At 35.2% G+C, this 19,415-nt stretch overlaps 1 protein-coding gene across 8 annotated transcripts in view; it reads right to left on the bottom strand.

The window, feature by feature from the left end:
* Positions 1–19,415, bottom strand: part of LOC111503500 (partitioning defective 3 homolog) — a 211,996-nt gene that overhangs the window by 76,291 nt on the left and 116,290 nt on the right. For 5 of the 8 annotated variants that reach the window (XM_074173671.1, XM_074173677.1, XM_074173673.1 and 2 more), the window contains exon 2: positions 2,237–2,515. The exons of 2 other annotated variants lie outside the window; for them this stretch is intronic. In XM_074173671.1, the coding sequence (XP_074029772.1) occupies positions 2,237–2,428 (192 nt within the window). In that variant the 5' untranslated portion in view covers positions 2,429–2,515. The remainder of the gene's footprint in view (positions 1–2,236; positions 2,516–19,415) is intronic. One more of the 8 variants, XM_074173672.1, reaches the window with a different exon arrangement.

Consider the following 19,415-nt stretch of genomic DNA (forward strand, 5'->3'; position numbering starts at 1 on the left):
ATGTATCTCATAGAGTCTACACAAACGGACAGATGGAATGACAAACAAACAGAATACATGAATGGAAAAAAGTCAATTCCGAAAATTTTCCCCACAGAAACCATCTATTTCGTCAAATAAGTAAGCCTGGGTTCACTCTGACGACTGAAAAATACCAAAGGTAGTAGTATAGAAAGCCTTAAGCAAGTTGAAAAGTCAACAACACATCAAAAATGAAACGATATTATTAAAAAAATATTTTCATTTATATAATGATAAAAGTTCATTGAAAAAATATTGCTCTACTTCATGAACAATTCCTCAAATGATCCAAAGTCTCTTTTGACGAGGATAAATGCTGACTTTTTCCCACGATTAGTCTGACGTGGTTCATTTACAAAATTTTCGAAATTGGATAATTGTTCTCTAACATCTCACGCCATCATAAATTCAATTTGAATTTTTTCTTTCATTCCGGATTGTATTGTTCCATAATAACAAGAAATTGAATTAAATTACATGTTGTTAAGGACCGAACGTGTGAGATTTTGAATAATGCGTTTTGCTACTGAATCATATCGGAAAGATCATAATACCAATAATATATTAGTATAATTATATTCAAAGATATTCTGTTCTGAAATGAATCAAGAATGTTTAGAATGAGTACAATATTTGACCCGCTCAGAAATGTCGAATAGCCTAAAAAGTTATGAAGAGGAAAATGTATTTTAGACAAAACGTTCAAAAACTTGAATAGCAAAACGTCAGCATCAAAATATTGCATTTTTCGATCTACCCTGGGCGAAGAAGAATGATTAGCGAAAGGCTTTGTAACCTAGAGGTCTTTCGTTCAATTGGTGACACCTCAATTTTTCTTTTTATTTTTTCAAATGACTTGTATGATATCCTTTTTGGTTTTTTTTCGGTGTCATAGGCGTCGATTGCTATGGTCATTAGCCACATGCTCTGGGTAGACAATCGGAATCAACGCAACTTTAACCACAAAAAATCTCTCAAGAAAAATATTTGGTCGAATTTGGGATCGAACCCACGATCTCTGGATCTGACGCACTACAACTTGTGTCATTTCATCGCTCAGTGTTTGTTACATCTGCATTTACTGTTGGCTAGGTTTCATTTGGTTCCATAATGAAAATTTTACTGTGAGGTTATTATATGCTCTAAAAGTAGATTTACAAGATATCGTCTTTGAACTATGATGAAAAGCATGTGGATTCCGCAGTTATTAGTGGAAATCAACAGTTCTAATGAATCACAAGCAGTAGAATTTTTGATGAGTTCAACTAATTCTAGGTTAGGTTAGGTCCTTGCGCAATTCGCAAGGGTTTATTGTATCTCACACCTATTCACATTCGACCAAATAAACCCAGCTTCTTAGTTTGTATGGCGAGTGGTCTTTCAGGTCAGATGGTGAGAGTATGGCTCTGCCGAACTCTAAAAACCTGATTCAGTCCACAGCGGGGCAGGCACAAAGTATGTGGTCTGCTGTTTCATCATTTTCCAAACAGAGGACACACACTGTCTTCCGACAGTCCGAGTCTCTGCATATTGATTCAAATGACAATGACCTGTAAGAAGGCCTGTTAGGCATCGTAGTTGATCCCTATTGTAGTCCAACAACTGTTTGGTATCAAGCTTCGAAGGGTGAATAAACGGCTTGGATTGAGCCAATCCTGGAAGATTCTGCCAGAAGTCCATAAATCTTGCCATTCAGCTGATCAATCTTTGTTTGGCAAAGCCTAAAGCGATGCTAATGACAGGTTCTGGTCCGATGAAGCTGCTTGCAGCACCATCCTTTGCAAAGGAGTCAGCAGCCTCATTGCCTTCCAGGCCAGTATGGCCTGGAAGTATGGAAGTATGCCAGACCAGAGACAGGCCAGTATGGCCAGGAATCCAGACCAGAGACAATCTGTGTAGTCTTCCTACCGAGGAGAGTCGTTTTTGGCAATTTTCTACCAATTTAGACGTTGCTTTCAACACCGCAAGTCTTTAAAAAACTGAAAACTTGATAAAGAACCAACGACAACCATTAAAACTCGAAACTTGTACGAGCGAAGGATTATCGAGGTCTTACCTGTTGACGTTCCATCGAGAATTGTAATAAGTTGATAGAACGGAGATGTATTTGCAAATATAAGCGTTTCAATAACTACATAACTGCATAATTTTCCCAGACCTTCGTTTCTGATTGATCTTCGAATTAAATCCTTACATTCTATAGATATAATCTTACCTTGTGTTTACCAATATTTTCTCTTGTAGAAGAAGGTCTTGTGATAGATATTCTTGTGGTAGCTCTTCCAGGAACATTTCTTTGCAATTTTTCAACATTGTAAGTCTGTCTCCACCCGAACAATTGAACTATTTTTTCAGCTACTTCCGTACACTTTGGTCCACCATTTATGGTTTGGCAGGTTTCGAACATTTCACATCACGTTGTTTTAGGAACTCACAATTTAAAATTTGTCAGTCTGGATAAAAACTTTGTTTTATAGAATTTCAGATGTAAACACTGTTGAGAAAAATGAGTAAAAATTTTTTTAATTATTGAGAAATTTGTTATTCACTCTGATCTTTCTTTAAATACCGAGTATTATAAAAACATCGATTACATTTGCCGTTTTGAAATGCCGTTTTGAAACAAGCAAACAAAATACATCTTTTTCCAGAATTTCCTCCCGAATGAAGTTGGAGATAAATTTGAAAGTGAGGGAAACAATATCTATTTTCAATAAAGATTCTCCCAAACATCTCAACGGCAATTTCAAATTTTTAAACAAAGTTACGATACAAAAAATATGCACAGACATGCAAAGACACTTCAGACGTGAAAATGTTTATGAACACGTGAGAAATTTCAATCCATTATAAATTTACAAAACAAGCATGAGCTTTCAATTTATGTTTGAGATAAATGTCAATGCACTTCGAGCAATGCGAAATTATTAGAAAACAATTGCGTAAAAATTGCGACCGGTATTTGGGTCAAGTTTGAATTATCCCAGTAAGAACAAAACGAAGTTGATAATTGTAATGGACTTTACTTGTTACGTATTCGCAGTAATAAAACAAAGAATCTTATTCAGGTTCAGCACATTTTGCAATTTTCTTTGGGTGTGAGTGAACATTGAAGAATTATTATTAATTTTTTCATATCAAATATTTGTAATGAACTTAACAGACACTTTGAGTACAACATTGCAAAATAACAGTTAATGATTTCTAACGGTGTACTGTAAATGAAACATTATTTATACAGAATGATACATATCCTCAAATGCGATAGTGTTAACACTAGAAGAGATGATGATGGCCTTAATACTGCATATTTCAATTTGATAAGTAAAATACCGGAATAATTTACCCTTTTTTTCATTCTTTTTCTTTCATTGATTAAACAGACACCACCTTATCAGAATCTCAGATAGAGCCATTCGTTTGTTTCATATCGTTTTGTGTTGGTGTTGTCTCGGAAATTTTGATTGTTTTGCAATGTTTTTTATTTTATTTTTAATATGTATCTAAATAATATGTCTGATGGTTTTTAAAATAGTAATATCATCAACACGAAAAAACTACTTTTCGGTGAGTCATTATTTCTTGTGAAACAGAAACGATAATAATCGTATAAGTTTTGTGGAAGGTATGTTTATGAAAATTCATTGTTACAGAGCCCTGAAGAAGAATTTAATTGAATTCGACACGTCGGCAAGAAAACAATTGGTTTATTTAAGAAAAAAATTGTTCCTGTTACTCAACCAACCTTTATTCAGAAAAATTAACACTAAACTCGTTAACTGATTATTTATACAGCATATCATGATTGAGCAATGAAGAATTCCGAAATGTCAGTTTACCAGTTCATACATAAATTCTCCATTGCCATCCAAAGTCGAAAATACACTATATGACTTGTGGTTTCAGTAGAGATTTCTTCTAGACTGCCCTGCCACCCAGATTTGAATCCTATTGAATTAGTATGGGCATCACTAAAACAATACGTGCGACAAAATGAAATATTTTCATGTTAACAATGTCCAACAATTATTTGCAATTTTTTTTGACAAATTCAGTGGTGAACAGTGGAAGAAACGCTGTGGTCAAGCTAAAAAGTGGAAAAAAATTCTTGGAAGCTCTTAGAATGAGATTCTCATCCAACGCGTTCAGTGCTGTAGTATCGAAGGATTTGACGGTACCACGAACATCGGATTAGTTAAATAAACGGTCGAAAATTGATACTGTGTTTAGTTTATTCGCTGTTGTTATCATTGTTTTTAGTTTTTGTAGTAATTTACCACAAAATATTCTATAATAACCGTAAATTTCGTTTTTATATGAGCGCACGCCTATGGTAAAAGAACCAAATTGGCTCCGCACTTCGTTTCGAGGTCATCGAGAACTTTGTGAATTTATGAATAAAAGTAGTGGGAGTGGACTTACTGGTTGATTTTTACTATGACTGTACTATACACGTGTATTATACGGTTTTATGTATTACCAATAGTTTTCACGGTGCACTCGAAATAATGACTTTCATAGGCAAATGTCTGATAGAATACACCTCTTGTTACCCGTTGATAATGTAGCTTTCTGTATTTGAAATAATTTTTGAAATCGGTAAGGTAGCTTTTGAGTTTGCTCATCAGATACAAACAAGCGAACAAATAAACATACTTCTGGCACTATTAGTGAATTAGCTGTTGAAAACTGTTACTTTTGAACTATATTCTGTTATGGCTAGTTTATTTTTGGCAGTAATTTTTATAAAATTAATTTTTTAGGTTTTCTTAGCAAATCGTCAAGTTTATATATACCCATATTCAACTCAACTGAATTGTTTTCATAGTTTCATTATATTATATTAATTTTGATATACCTATTCTGCAAATGGGTATACATCGATATGAAGTTGATAGGTTGAATTGGAACCTCTGGCATAAAATGAATTTGATGAAAACACAACACTGTGTTCTAAAATATATAAAGCTGCAAACAACTGAAGTAACCCTAATAACTCACGTTTATCTTCAGGAAAGTTCATCTCATAATTGAAGCTAGTGATTTATTGCAGTTACAACTGATCATTAGCTGCATCCATACCGTAGTGATGAGTTCTATTACTCAAGAAATATATCCCGGAGATTTAATCATATCTCATCGCTGCGTAACGAATAAGAATTTTAATTATTAACGATGCATTATTAATAAGAGTTATTATTGTACAATTTAATTCACGCAGCCACTGGTTTCTGAACACACTCATTGCTGTATTAGCATAAGTTACGTGAAAATTGAATTGAAACCGTTATGGCTCCATGCCATACTGCTTGAATAACGCTATTATTTTGTGACAAATTGTGGGATACATATACGGAAACTGCTGGAACCTGAAATGCATTTTTAAGAGTGTCATCTGCGTAAGTACCGTTAACACTAGTAAAATGTTCGTATGGTAAACATGGTTGTAAAAGTATTAAGTATTCACTGTTTCAGTTTGTGAGATACTGGAATTGTTCATAATGCAGCAAGTGAACCTCAAATGTTCTGCAAAACTATATATGAGAAGGCTCAGAAATACCACCATCAAAAAATTGTTTTGCTTCTTCCTAATGTTGGAAATAACATTATCAAGGTTGATTTGATGGTCTCTGATCGCAGTAGTCCAAGTACAGTGAAATGTACAGAATAAAAAACGTGTGCGTCTCGAGACGCCCCACCGAAGTGATAACATAAACTAATCCAAGTTGAACTACTTAATATCGACATGGCGTTTACGCAGTTATTTTCATTAAGTACTTTTCATGGTTACTCACATTTTGTCTTCGATCGAGGACCGCCTGCCCGGTACTGACGATGCCCAACAGTGTGAAACAGCTGTCTACTGGTGGCTTTTAAATTCAAACCAATATGGGAAAGTTCAGAAAAGTACTTATCTATTATTTTTCAGCAGTTTGCATTAACCTTTCTCGATTCAATATCATTTCTAGAAATATGTGGATTCGTTTTCCAACGGCATTCCAGAATAGCTTCCCAAATTTCTGCTACCGCAGTGCTTGGTTAATTGGTCAAACCATCAACACTGACATAAAAACTTGGTAAGTTGACTTGGGTGTCACACCAATAGGTGGTTCCACTTATGTCTCGCTTGAGTTTACGCAGTTATTTTTAATAAGTATTTTTCTTCAATCAAGGATCGTGCTTGAATATTCAAGCACGAGGAAAAATGAAAACACAAATCGAAAGGCTAGATGTACTGATCAAAATGTGTTCAGAAAACTGTCCGCCACTGACCAGAATGCTTGAAAATGCCGACCATTATCCTGCCACCAAGAAACGCTGCTGTGGTTATTCTCTTAAAAGCTCCTTATGGCAGTTAGGATTTAAAGATACTCTGGTACCCAATCATCTTTCAGAAGTATCGGTGGTTTACCAGTAGGCCATCGACCAAAATCATTCAGTAAACGACTTCATATATATTATAATAGAACATATATCGATCAAAAACACTCCTCCAGACAGATTCACATTTGCCTATTTTTTCATTCATCCTAGATACATTTCATAACTTAAGAATGTAAGATTTCATCAACGAAACAATGTACAATTAAAGTTTCTAAAATAATTGCATATACCATACCGGTAGTTTTGTAATAAAATACATGAATTCCAGCATTTTACAAGCCGTGAAGTAATGAGAATTATTAATTTACTATCGGAAACCATTGATGATTAGAAGTATTTAAAAAATATTAATTTAAGGGAGTTTGGGGCAATTGCTTCAATACTTGAGCTTCAATAATTGCCAAATGAGACACACGAATGAATAGTTTTGTTGGAACAGACATTTAATAACTACTGTTTTCGAATATTCATCAAGTTGCACCTTGAATATTACTGGAGTTTTATCCCAACACCAAACCGTTATTTTGACACCTCGACACGTGTTTCGATCACCAAGTGATCGGTTTGGTGTTGGGATAAAACTTCAGTAATATTCATTACTATACCAAAGGTCTCAAACAGTGCATCCCAAATCTGCACCTTCTTTGAAAAGTGTAACTTGAGAAGAACCATTCAAGTTCACAACGTTATTTTCATCTATATTTATTGACTTTTTAATGTATATTCGTTAACTAATTAACTGCACGTACTTTTTGAAGAACATTTCACTCTCATTCTTGAAAATAGTAGGCCATGACGAATCGGACGTGACTAATGAAAAATAAATTGAATGCACCATTCATGTAGCTCTCGCCATTTTTATGAAAATGAAAGAAAAAGGATTCATCACTTTCTGACGTACTCTTTTATTTTGTTGACTTATAGTTAAAAGAAGCAAATTAATTTAGTTTCATTTAGGTATCAAATACTTAGATTTAAACAAAATTGATCCAATTCAATATATATTTCCACATACTGAAATGCAGATTTGGAGAGTATTATTTTCATTCAAGTAGTGAAATATAATTATACATATATATTTAAAGACTAAGTGGCACTGATAAAATTGAATATTTCAAAAACATATAGTAAGTATAAATAATTAGATGGCTACTAAACAAATCTAGAAATAAAAAAACAACACTGTTCGTTTCTATCTTGGTAACAAAAGTTTTGAATTGAAAATTTCGTTTGAAAAGTTTTCATTAAATTTTATTTTGACAGTTCAGTGATGACAAACAGATATCAATGTAACTTCTCATTTTTCACGACATTGTCATCGTTCAGTTTGATAGTTTTTATTGAATCTTCCAATTTATTTCACCTCCCGTAATAATTATAGAAGATAATCAATTTTTATTAGGTATTATTTGAATTATAATAGAAATTAATTTTAATTCTGCTTCAAGTTTTTCAACATTTACATATATTATTATTTATAAGAAAATCGGTCCATTCATTTAATGTAATATTTAAAAATTATTGACTATTTCTCAATTTTTGTCATTAATTCTTTATATGTGATTGCATTGACGGTTTCGTAATTACTCTCAAAAGCACATTATAATTAATCGAATAATTTGATCAGTAATTTGATACAAAAAACCTATGCGATTTTATATTTACTTTACTTCTGTTGAAATCCAGGAAGAAGTTTTGGTTATTGATGTATTTTATTTATTTATTGAAACCATTGTCACTGTATCTTTTATAATCATGAGAAAATTTGAGTTACTTTGGATCTCTTTAAGGTAAGTTGTCCAATAATTTAGTTTAATTTTTTTATAAAAATGTTAACTATATTCACAGATTAAGTAGTTAGAGAATACCTACACTTTCATAATTTTGAAAATATAACATGAGTAATCCCAACAGATGTGTGGAAAATTATAGAATTTTGCAAATATAATTTTAATTGCATATAACAATACATATTTATTTTTATCTACTGGTATTTTTCAAAAATATCAATAACAAAATAACACTGTGAATGTCCCACTGTGATTTAATAGTGCATCTAGATTATAACAACAAGTAGCCACAGTTTCTGCTGCAAAATTGTCCATATCCAATCCTTCTAGAGGAAATTCGATGACATCATTCAATTTGCCTCTAATTTTTTCCGTTGGAGGTAATCTTTTGAAATTAATTACTAAAATATGGGGAAACTTGTGCTTTGTGCATTTTCGCCTTTCCTTGCGGAAAATTAATTATAGACAAAAATAATAGTCCAAATATTGAAAAAAAAGTGCAATACATATGTGAAATGAATCTATATGTATATTCTCAGACTCTAAGAAGTATTGAAGTACTATTTGAATTTTCCTTTTTTTTTTGTAATGAACGAGTTTCAACGAATATTGCTTCTCTAACAGGATTTAGTTTCATGCGGGACACATATTCTGTAGGTCGCTGAAATCGATATTTACTACGTGTAGAATAGCGAAATGCAGACCGTTTTTTATATGCCATTCAAGTCTAAACAAAAAGAATGCACGACAGCGTGTATCCGGTGCCATTCAATACTCTGTATATGGTGGCAAAAACTCGAATTCATCAAATATATCAACGGTATGTTCAGTTGTAACTATTCTCTGCGCTGATTGAATTTTTTGCCAGATTGAAGTTATAAAACATCTTCATTTTTCATTCTGAGACATCTAGAACACATCTACAAGTCGCCAGTTTGACTTCTTTGAAACAGTTTCGGCCGGTGAATTCCCATTCGAAAGTAGAATTTGAAAATTGAAAACTAACAAAGCTCCCAGTAATTCTGTTTGAACAGTGAGCTTATATTCAGCATTATTTTTTCAAACTCACCTAATTAATATTATCATTATTTTTTACCCAAAAATTTTGCGATACTGGGAAGACCATAAGCCAGTTATGGAAGATTTACTCAAAAAAGTAAAAGAATAACTGGTTGTTGAATAAATACTGAATTGAGAACAAACTACGAGAAAAATTTCAAATAACAACACTTTTAATATTCAAATATGTACTTATAAACTACGAATAAATTATCAAAAATATACACACACTAGTAAACGAAAATAACCTTAAAACTCTTCGTGTTTGTGAAATGTCGAAAAGAAGATTTTGTGAAAATTCTATTTCTAGTATCGGAAAAATGTACTCTTCAATTCCACAACATACTTTTGTGGAAATGACAACCATATGGTTACTGACTGGTACATTTATAAATATTATTTACAACGTATGAATACTTGAAGATGTAACTAAAGAATATCATTAGCTACGTATGAATAAATAATAATTGATGCACATTCGACAAATTTTGCTCAAATATTTTGCTTTTACTTAAAATGTAGAACCCAAAAACAACGCATTTGTAATGCAACACCAAACAGCGTGTGTCAACCCGCCATACGTCTCATTAGTGGTGCTAGGCCGAACCAAAATGGCATTACTGACTCAACCGTCCTTCAAGAATCAGCCTGAGAAAACAAGGACGACATCTCCTCAATGATAAACGGGGCTCCCCAAGGCGGTCAGTTTCAAAGTCAAGCTTCGACATCCTACGTTTAGTTTACGCAAATTGTTATTAATACTTTTGAATATTACTTTTGTGTTGGTATAAAGCCTCAGGAATATTCATTAATACACCAAAGGTTCCAAACAGTGCATTACAAGTAAATAATACTTTCAATAGTGTGAATTTTAATTTTTTTTTCAATCTCGCCCATTTTTTATGAATTCTGTCATATTATATATACATTATTAATTGAGATTATAGTTCACTGTTCGAATCTCCCGTGTATAGTGTGGAAATTGTAGATATAATCATTATCATGGATAGTGTAAATAATTTTCATCAAGAATCACTTGTCAGTGTATTCATAAGAATACTCAGATTTTCAACATATTCGTAACTGAATTTCTATCAAGATAGTATTCAAGAGTGGAATGGCCACCACATTGACCCTACCTAACAATTATGGATGTGTTTCCTATCGTCGCCCCCCGTGCTAGGATTCAAACGTTGAGTTAAGACCTCGTTAGTCGCACAAGTTTCGACTTTTGAGAGTTGTCTTTCGTAGGGGTGCTACAGCTGGCATGGTCGAATACAATCAGAAGTATCAAACGTTTCGTCTATTACTGCGGCAGATATCATACGTTTGAGTTCGAGATATATCCACCTTTGTACTTGCAGTCATTGATGATGTCAAATTGAGAATTAGGCTCAAATTATTCTGACAGTTAAAATTGTGCTCTGGCTGAAAAACTGAATAATCATGTTTGCTCAGAATGGTTGCCAATCGAAATGAAAATCGTATTTTTTCGCTGTTATTAATATTCCCCTGGGGTAGGACTACACGTCCGTTTGAATTCAGACATACGAGTACACGCAAACTGTCTTATCAATTATATGTTACCTACTACCACCGATTCTCTGACACTATCCAATACTTATAAGACTATAATACTGTTAATAATATTATTATTTTTCAGAAGTGATATCGTCAGTGTTGGTGAGGTTCTAAGTAGGTAGGAATTACCAGGAACAAAGTTTATGTTGTTTACGAACTCATTAACATTTCATTTCTGGAAATGAATCATAACCTTTTCAGGTGATACAGTTCTAGTTACTGTGAGAACAATTTCTGAACAAGATTCATTTCGATTCAGAATTGTTCAGTAAATTTGAAAAATTATCCGTCAGGTTTCCAACATTTTCAATCAATAGAAACTTAAATATGTTTCAAGACTTGTTATTGACAATTTTCTCAAAGCGCGAACCGTTTCAGTTCAACGTTGATAATGACTTAAATTGAAATCAAACAAGTTTGTAGGGCAAATGAGCTGTTCGCTTCACGAAAGAAATAAAGAACATCGACTGTCTCCCTTCATAATCGACCATAATCAAACGGATCGCAGTTCGCACCTGTTACCTACTTGAAACATAGCATTCTTTCACGAGATGGAAAATTATAATGGGTTCCAATCATTATATTCTCGAGATACCGATCTAATACGTATATGGAGATATTACGCTATATCAGCGCGCAGAAATTATCACTAATTTATTTTCAGAATGCGGAGGAAATATAATTCACACGATAGGTATATTGTTTTCCATATTAATTAAGCATAAATAATTGATAGGCTGTATAAGCGATCGCTCAGTTTCCGGACAGTGAAGCCGTGATAATCCACACCTATATGGAGAAGTCGTTCTACAAGTTGATTCGTATTACTTTAGAGTACACTTGATTATGAGTTTTACAGCCTCGAAAGTTTTATTTATGTATATGGTATAGGAAAGTGGACTAAATTGACCAGCTTGTACTATTGAAGAGTGTGTAATCACTTAATCTGGCTATTTCTCAATTTTTCTAATTTGTCCAGTACTGATAAAAGGTACCAATACAGTTTTTTTTAACTGAGGTGAGGTACAGAATCCAAGTTGATCTATCTGAAATAGCAATGATAGAGAATATAATAAAGTAGGATACGCAACATAACTTTGGATTTCTGTCCTGAAAAAGGTTAAAAGTCAATGGATAATGCATTTTTTTATCTCTAATTTATATTTTATTATGACAGGCTTCTACCTATTTCACCAGACGAAGACCATATAGATCAGGGTCTCCAAACTACGGCCCGCGGGCCAAATCCGGCCCGCCAGTGTCATCAATCCGACTCGCGACAGCCAATGATTTACAATCTGGCCCGCGACAGCCAATGATTACCTAATTGTTGTTACTATTGCTGTGATAAGTTGAAGAAGAAAACACAGAATGATAATTACTCGGGTTTATTCACTTGCAAGGTAAAACTTAACGACAGACATGATGACAAAGAAAACTTAACTGAAGTATCTAAGTTTAAGCATATTAATAACTAACAAATACTTGAAATGAAAAACAGTAAAACAAAAACACTAATGAGATTTATGTAATTGTGATTTTCCACCGACAATACTTTGTAGTTGTGTATCAATTTTACTTGTACCAATTATCAGAAGAGATTTAAGATGATCATCGGTTAATTGAGATCTGTAAACATTCTTTGTGTACTTCATCTCACACAAGTAAGTAGTACCAAAAACAGAAAACAACCCACGGGCAAATTTATGCAAATTATCAAATTGTTCCAGTGGAAGACTCTTATAAAATTCCAACAAAGATGAATTTTGATATTTGTTCTTAAGCATATCCCTGCACCGTAAATCAATAATTTCCATTTGGACTTTCGGAGCCAGGGTTTTAATGTCAGAATCAAAAGGATTTTGAAAAAGCTTAATTTCATTCGCAATGACATCAAAATCTGAAAAACGAGTCTCAAAGTTTATCTTCAAAGCACTCAAAGTTTATCTTCAAAGCACTCAAAGTCTCGATTGCAAAATTGACGGGAAATTCAGTCTCTGTAGTGTGACTGAATATTTCACATGTTTCAAAATGTGTGAAACATTTTTTACGTAATTGCGATAGAAAGAGTATTATTTTTTGCCTGAAGGATTTGATATTGGTGTATAAATCAGGGAGAAGCTGATTTTCTCCTTGCAATCTCAAATTCAGTTCGTTCATATGATTTGTCAAATCGACATAGAAGGCTAACTTCCACATTCATTCACTATTTTCTAAATCGGCAAATGGGCGCTGCTTCTCATTAAAAAAAAAATTGATCTCTGCTCGAAGTTCAAAAAAGTGCTTAAGGACTTTTCCGCAACTAAGCCAGCGTACGGCAGTATGATATGGTAAATCATTTTCTCCAATCTGTTGAATAAACTCGCGGAATTGTCGGTGATTCAGCCCAGTGGATCTGATGAAGTTAACAACTGATATGACTGGTTTCAGAACTTCAGACATATCCAAACATTTTCCGCACAAGGACTCTTGATGAATGATACAATGTAAGACTGATGGTTTTGAACAACCATAATTTTCTACAGCCTTTGACACAAGTGCAACCACTCCTTTATTTTTACCATACATATTTTTGCCTCCATCAGTTGTCATAGATTTTAAATTTCTATATCAAAGGTTCTTTTTATTAATGGCATTTTCAACTCCCTTAAAAATATCTGCCCCAGTTGTCGTGCCGTAAATACTATCAATATCAAGAAGTTCTTCATACACTTCATATATAGCTTTTATCTACTCCGCGAATAAAAATCAACACATGAGCAGTATCTGACACATCCGTTGACTCATCCAATGATAGAGAAAACCACTCATGATGTCCATTTTTGTCAGACAGCTGAGATGATATATTTTCTGCGATGTCTTGCACCCTCCGAGCCACGGTGTTTGCTGACAAACTGACACTTTTAAATAAATTTACCTTTTCGGGGCATATTTCTTCGGCTACTGCAATCAAGCATTCTTATATCATTTCTCCATCGGTGAATGGTTTGCCACGTTTTCCGATTTCAAGAGACACACGAAAGCTGACGCGAGTTGCAGACTCTTGTTCAGTATTCGCTTTGGTAAACAAAGATTGCTGCGATTTGAGTCCGCGATTCAAAGCTTAAAATTTTTCCTTCCGCAAACTTCCTGTATACTTGGAGTAACTTTGAAGATGTTTCGATTCATAGTGTCGTTTAATGTTATAGTCTTTGAGAACAGCTATGGTTTCAATACAAATTAAACATAGCGCCTTATTACTGGACTCAATCACAAAATACTGAAAGTTCCATTTTTCTTGGAACGTTCTGCATTCACTGTCGATTTTTCGCTTCTTTTCCATACTAACAAATTACTCATAAAAATAATAAGTCAAAGCAAAATACTTTTATTGACGGGTGTTACTTTATTTCACAATAGACATTTTCGCTTCCTTCGCCTTTCCTACGCAGACTAACTCGCAGTTGCGCCGCTAGCCTTTTTATATGCAATTATTACTGCCATCTCGAGGTGATCGGAATACACTAGCTCAAACCAGAACTTTCTCGAATCAACGCGATAATTCCAAATATTTAATTACGCCTAATGCCACCTAGCGGGTAGCTGAAAAAGATAGTACATAGTACCATTACTCGCCACTAGATGTCGTTGAGTGTCATAATACACAATAATCATTAAAATGCAAAAAAAGCGTAAGTTTGCTTAGGTCACGCACTTTGCGACTATCCTAGTCTAGAAATATAGTCAAGGGCAGAAATTGGCCCTTGGAACAAACTGAAAAAATCATTATGGCCCGAAGGCTTCAAAGTTTGGAGACCCCTGATATAGATGATCGAGTCTTATACCGGGCATAAAAGATCACTGCAGAGGTAAAAAAAAGAATCAAACGAAGTTTTGGATATTTCACCATGGAAACCTTGAAAGAATAAACAAAATTTTTAAAATCGATTAAACAATTTATTCTTATCGAAAGGATAATATATGTTTATTATAATTTTAATTGTTATCCATCGTAAAACAAAGGCACAACATGTCTGTCTTAATAGCAAACCTTGTTTATTTTAAAATTGGAAAGCAATCAAAGTTCATCCGAAGTACAATTATTTCATGAATATGGTGATGTGGATGGGAATTGATCCGTGAATCTGATATGAGTCCAATTTCTACTAGTCCAGCGATTCACATCAAATTATAAAACAAAAATAGTCTTCTTCAGACTTCTGTTTTTTTTTCTGCTACAGCTCTTTTACGAGATAAGCCCCAATGATCCATTGCGGGTTGCGTTGGAGGGTTGAATAAACCACCAACTTTGATCCTAACCTAACCCTTTCCTTTTTACTAAAATACAATTTGCTTTTTTATATACAGTTCGAAATATTGAGCGAAATACAAAGACATCTTTTCAGAAGAATCAGTAAGGGGCCGTTCAGATTCATTACAATTATTTAACCCCCCATCCCCCTTGTCAGCAGAAGTGAGCAAAGCTCTTACCCCCCCTCCCATGCTCACAAAAACATTGTTATAAGCATTTTTATTTTAATGTATTCTGTTTTTTATTGATTTATGAGCAGCAGTTATATTTCTAGAAATGAGAAGATAGATTCAGGATAGAGGACTTAAACGTACATAATATTCATTCAAACAAACAACAAAGAGTAAGGTACAGCAAGCGCCAAACGTGATGGCGAGCCCGTCCCCATGCGCACAAACTCATTTCAATGTAACGCCTCCATGCAGACACACTCATTTCAATGTATATTACTGGAGTTTTTTCCCAACACCAAACCGTTATTTTAAAACCTCGACACGTTTTCGATCACCAAGTGATCATCTTCTAGAGGAAGATCCAGCTGATCCGTTTGATCATTTTCAAGAGGAAGATCAAACTGATCAGTTTGTTCTTCAAACTAATCAGTTTGACCTTTCTCTTGAAGATGATAACTTGGTGATCGAAACACGTGTCGAGGTGTTAAAATAACGGTATAGTGTTGGAAAAAAACTCCAAAAATTATTTGAACTTGAATTATTCCTTGTGAAATCATAAAAAATTGCAAAAGTAAATCCTTTTCCAATACTGTTTTTAAACTACAACGGAATATGCAGGAGTTGAGTTGAAAAAAACAGAGCAATCTAGATTTACACATGTATTTTGTAAATTACGCTTTTATTTTTCACTTCTACTGCTAAAGTGATCAAATTTATCTACGACCCCACTGTAAATAATCCCCCCTTTTTACTTTTGAACAGGACAATATATAAAGATCGGACCATATTTAGTTCTTTTCGGTAAGAGAGGCAATAGTGTTGCATCACTCGCCGCCTAGAGGGCGCTACCAACATTTTTAAGAGGTATTTTATTCCTCTATCCAACACTTTTTTATTATTGGAAATTGGATGAGGCTTTCTTAACGTTCTTAAGTGATGGGCAGTTCTATATTCGTAAATTTTCAAGGTATTTAATTTTGTTGCAAGCACATTTTTTTCTATCCACAAGTTCAGAAAAAAACTGCGGCATCATATCAGGTGAGTGCGCTCTTTTACGTTTGCGCCTACCTGTCTACTTACTGATTTGTATAATTGAGTTTTTAACTGACATCGAATACATTTTTTCTTAAATAACTCCTTGAAACGAATAGAAAACCGCTAATTGTTCAGGAAGAGCTCATTCGATTTCGAAAAATAAAAAAGTGTTGGATAGAGAATTGAAGTACCTATGAAACGAGGTATCACATGACTCCTCTTTCCACTTGAAAAAAAGTTGGTAGTGCCCTCTTGGGCATATTTGTGTTTCTTATCAAAAAGTACTAAAAATGATACCTTTTTACGTAAGTTTTGTCGGACCTTCATAACTTGTTCAGTTAAAAAGTTAAGAGGGGGGGACTATTACGTCCGCACTGTATATTAATTAGATATAGAGAATGTAATGAAATGCATAAATGGATCACCGTTTTGAAGTCAAACTACCGTAAAGTTAAACCAAGAGAACATTAAATAATATTCGCCTCATCTGAAGAAAATATTTGATCCAAACATTAACCTCGTTCGACTCGAAAGTTACTTTTCCTAAAACAGTATAAGGCATTCAGTGAACATACACTGGAAGTGCCGAGAGGTTGATAAATCTGAGAAAATAGTGGGCTGTTCAAAAAATGAGGTGAATGTTCAAATATTGCGGGCATTTGATTAGAGATTTTTTATTTATTTTTAAGTTGGTACACTTCTTCTTTCGATTATATGTTCGCAGTTTCTTGCTGTTAAGTATGTTTAGTTTGTTGGTGAGAGGCATAAAAGTTAGAGTGTTTTGCGTGTTCGGCGATTGTCTGCTATTGAAAAAATTGGATCAAAGAAGGTCGAGATATGAATGACCACACTCGCCCTTGGCGCCCCAGCACATCAAAAACCGATGAAAATGATGAGGAAAGTGAAGAGAATCTTCGAATCACTTCTGACGATGTCGGCATATCCGTTGGCTCATACCATACAATTTATTTCGTATATTTTGGACATGAAGCGTGTGGCAGCAAAGTTCACTCCAAAATAGCTGAATTTTGACAAAAAAAAACCGTCACATGAGCATCGCTCAGGAATTATTGAACGACGTCAACGACGATCCAGATTTGCTCAGAAGGGTCATAATTGGTGACGAATCCTTGTGACATCGAAACCAAAGTTCAATCGTCCCAGTGGAAGAGCGATGACCAGAAAACGCACGTCAAGTTCAATCAAATGTCAAGGCTCACTTTTTTTATTACCGTGCCTTAGTGGCGTACATCCTCACGAAGAGTTGTCATCCTAGGTAATCGTCCGTCGTGTCCTTTCCAGGAAGGTGGACATGTCACTAAGAGACATCTCCTGTATATTGGCAGGTGTAGGCCAAGACTCGCCGAACACACACTATCTTTGGTAACCTTGAGGTGGCTCATGGTGGTCTTCGCGGAGGCTTCTTCAACCTTCTTGGAGTTCCCTCCGTGGAGGTGCACAAGTGAGGGAGCTTCCCTGCAGGGGCAGCCGGTTCCTTGCCTTTATTCAAGGCGGAGCTCTTGGCGCCCGCCGCAGGAAGTGTCGTTACTGTTGGAGGTGGAGTGGGGAAGGAGGAGGGTGCACTTACAGTTGCTACCACTCCTGCCTCCTTCGCTCTCTTTCTCCTTTTGGCCTCAGCGCCGCAAATGCGCTTACGCCTTGGCCTTTGTATTACATCACGAGGTGATCTACTATGTCCAGCATTATTCCAAGCGGTAGATTGGGGTGGATATTTATGTTCATCCCCAGCCAACGCCTTAGATTGAGATGAACACTTCTGTCCAGTATAGGGATTGGTTTTTGTTGTTTGTTTTTGTGTTTGTTTTATTCATGTGTATTACCATGAGTAGCAAGGCAAGAGTTGGTCACCTCTGGCAGAGCCCCGCATTACCCTAGGTAGACTGATTACAATGAGGTTTCGCCCAGTTCACCAAGGGGATCGTTCGTAACCGCACATGGTTTTTTTAGTCTTTAACTTCTCCATCTTGATACACAAAATGTGGGAATCTTCCAAAGAAAGGAAGGTATTGTGGAAAAACAATTCATGGCTTCTGCAACATGATAATTGCTTATTCGCAATTTTTTGCCAAAAATAACACCGTAATCATGCCTCAGTTATCGTATTCCCCAGATTTGGCCACCTGCGACTCTTTCCTGTTCCCAAGATTGGGGCGGCGTTCTGCGACGATTGAGAAGGTAAAAGCCGAATCACTAAGAGAGCTCAAGGACATACCAAAAAGTGCATATCAGAACTGCTTCGGGGATTGGAAAAAACGCTGGCAAAAGTGTATTATATTTGAGAGGGACTATTTTGAAGGGGACAAAATAGAAACTGTTGAATGAAAAATATTTTTTGGAAAAAATTCACCTCATTTTTTGAACAAAATAGTATAGACACGCAAAATAATTCAATTATTTTCTATCGTACATGGTTAGGTTAGGTCAGGTCCAAAATGAATGGGTCCATTCGAACATCCACCGCAAACTGCAAGGGTTTATTGTGGCTCACACATATTCACACTCGACCAAATAAACCCAGCTTCTTAACGAAGCCGATTAGTTTGTATGGTGAGTGGTCTTTCAGGACAGATGGTAAGAGTACGGCTCTGCCGAACTCTAAAAACCTGATTCGGTCCCCAGCGGGGCAGGCACAAAGTATGTGCTCTGCTGTTTCATCACTTTCCAAACAGAGGCGACACACACTGTCTTCCCACAGTCCGAGTCTCTGCATATGATGATTTAAATGACAGTGACCTGTACGAAGGTCTGTTATACATCGTAGTTCATCTCTACTGTAGTCCAACATCTGCTTGGTATCAAGCTTCGAAGGGTGAATAAACGGTTTGGAGTGAGCCAATCCTGGAAGATTCTGCCAGAAGTCCATAAGTCTTCTTGCCATCCAGGTGTTCAATCTTTGTTTGGCAAAGCCTAAATCGATGCCAATGACAGGTTCTGGTCCGATGAAGTTGCTTGCAGCACCCTTCTTTGCAAGGGAGTCAGCAGCCTCATTGCCTTCCTGGCCAGTATGGTCAGGAATCCAGACCAGAGACGACCTGTTGAGTCTTCCTATTGGATTCTTCC

The sequence above is a fragment of the Leptinotarsa decemlineata genome, unplaced genomic scaffold, assembly GCF_025532065.1.
Source record: "Leptinotarsa decemlineata unplaced genomic scaffold, Ldec_3_MD MMD2_tig00000251_RagTag_RagTag, whole genome shotgun sequence".
NCBI lineage: Eukaryota > Metazoa > Arthropoda > Insecta > Coleoptera > Chrysomelidae > Leptinotarsa > Leptinotarsa decemlineata.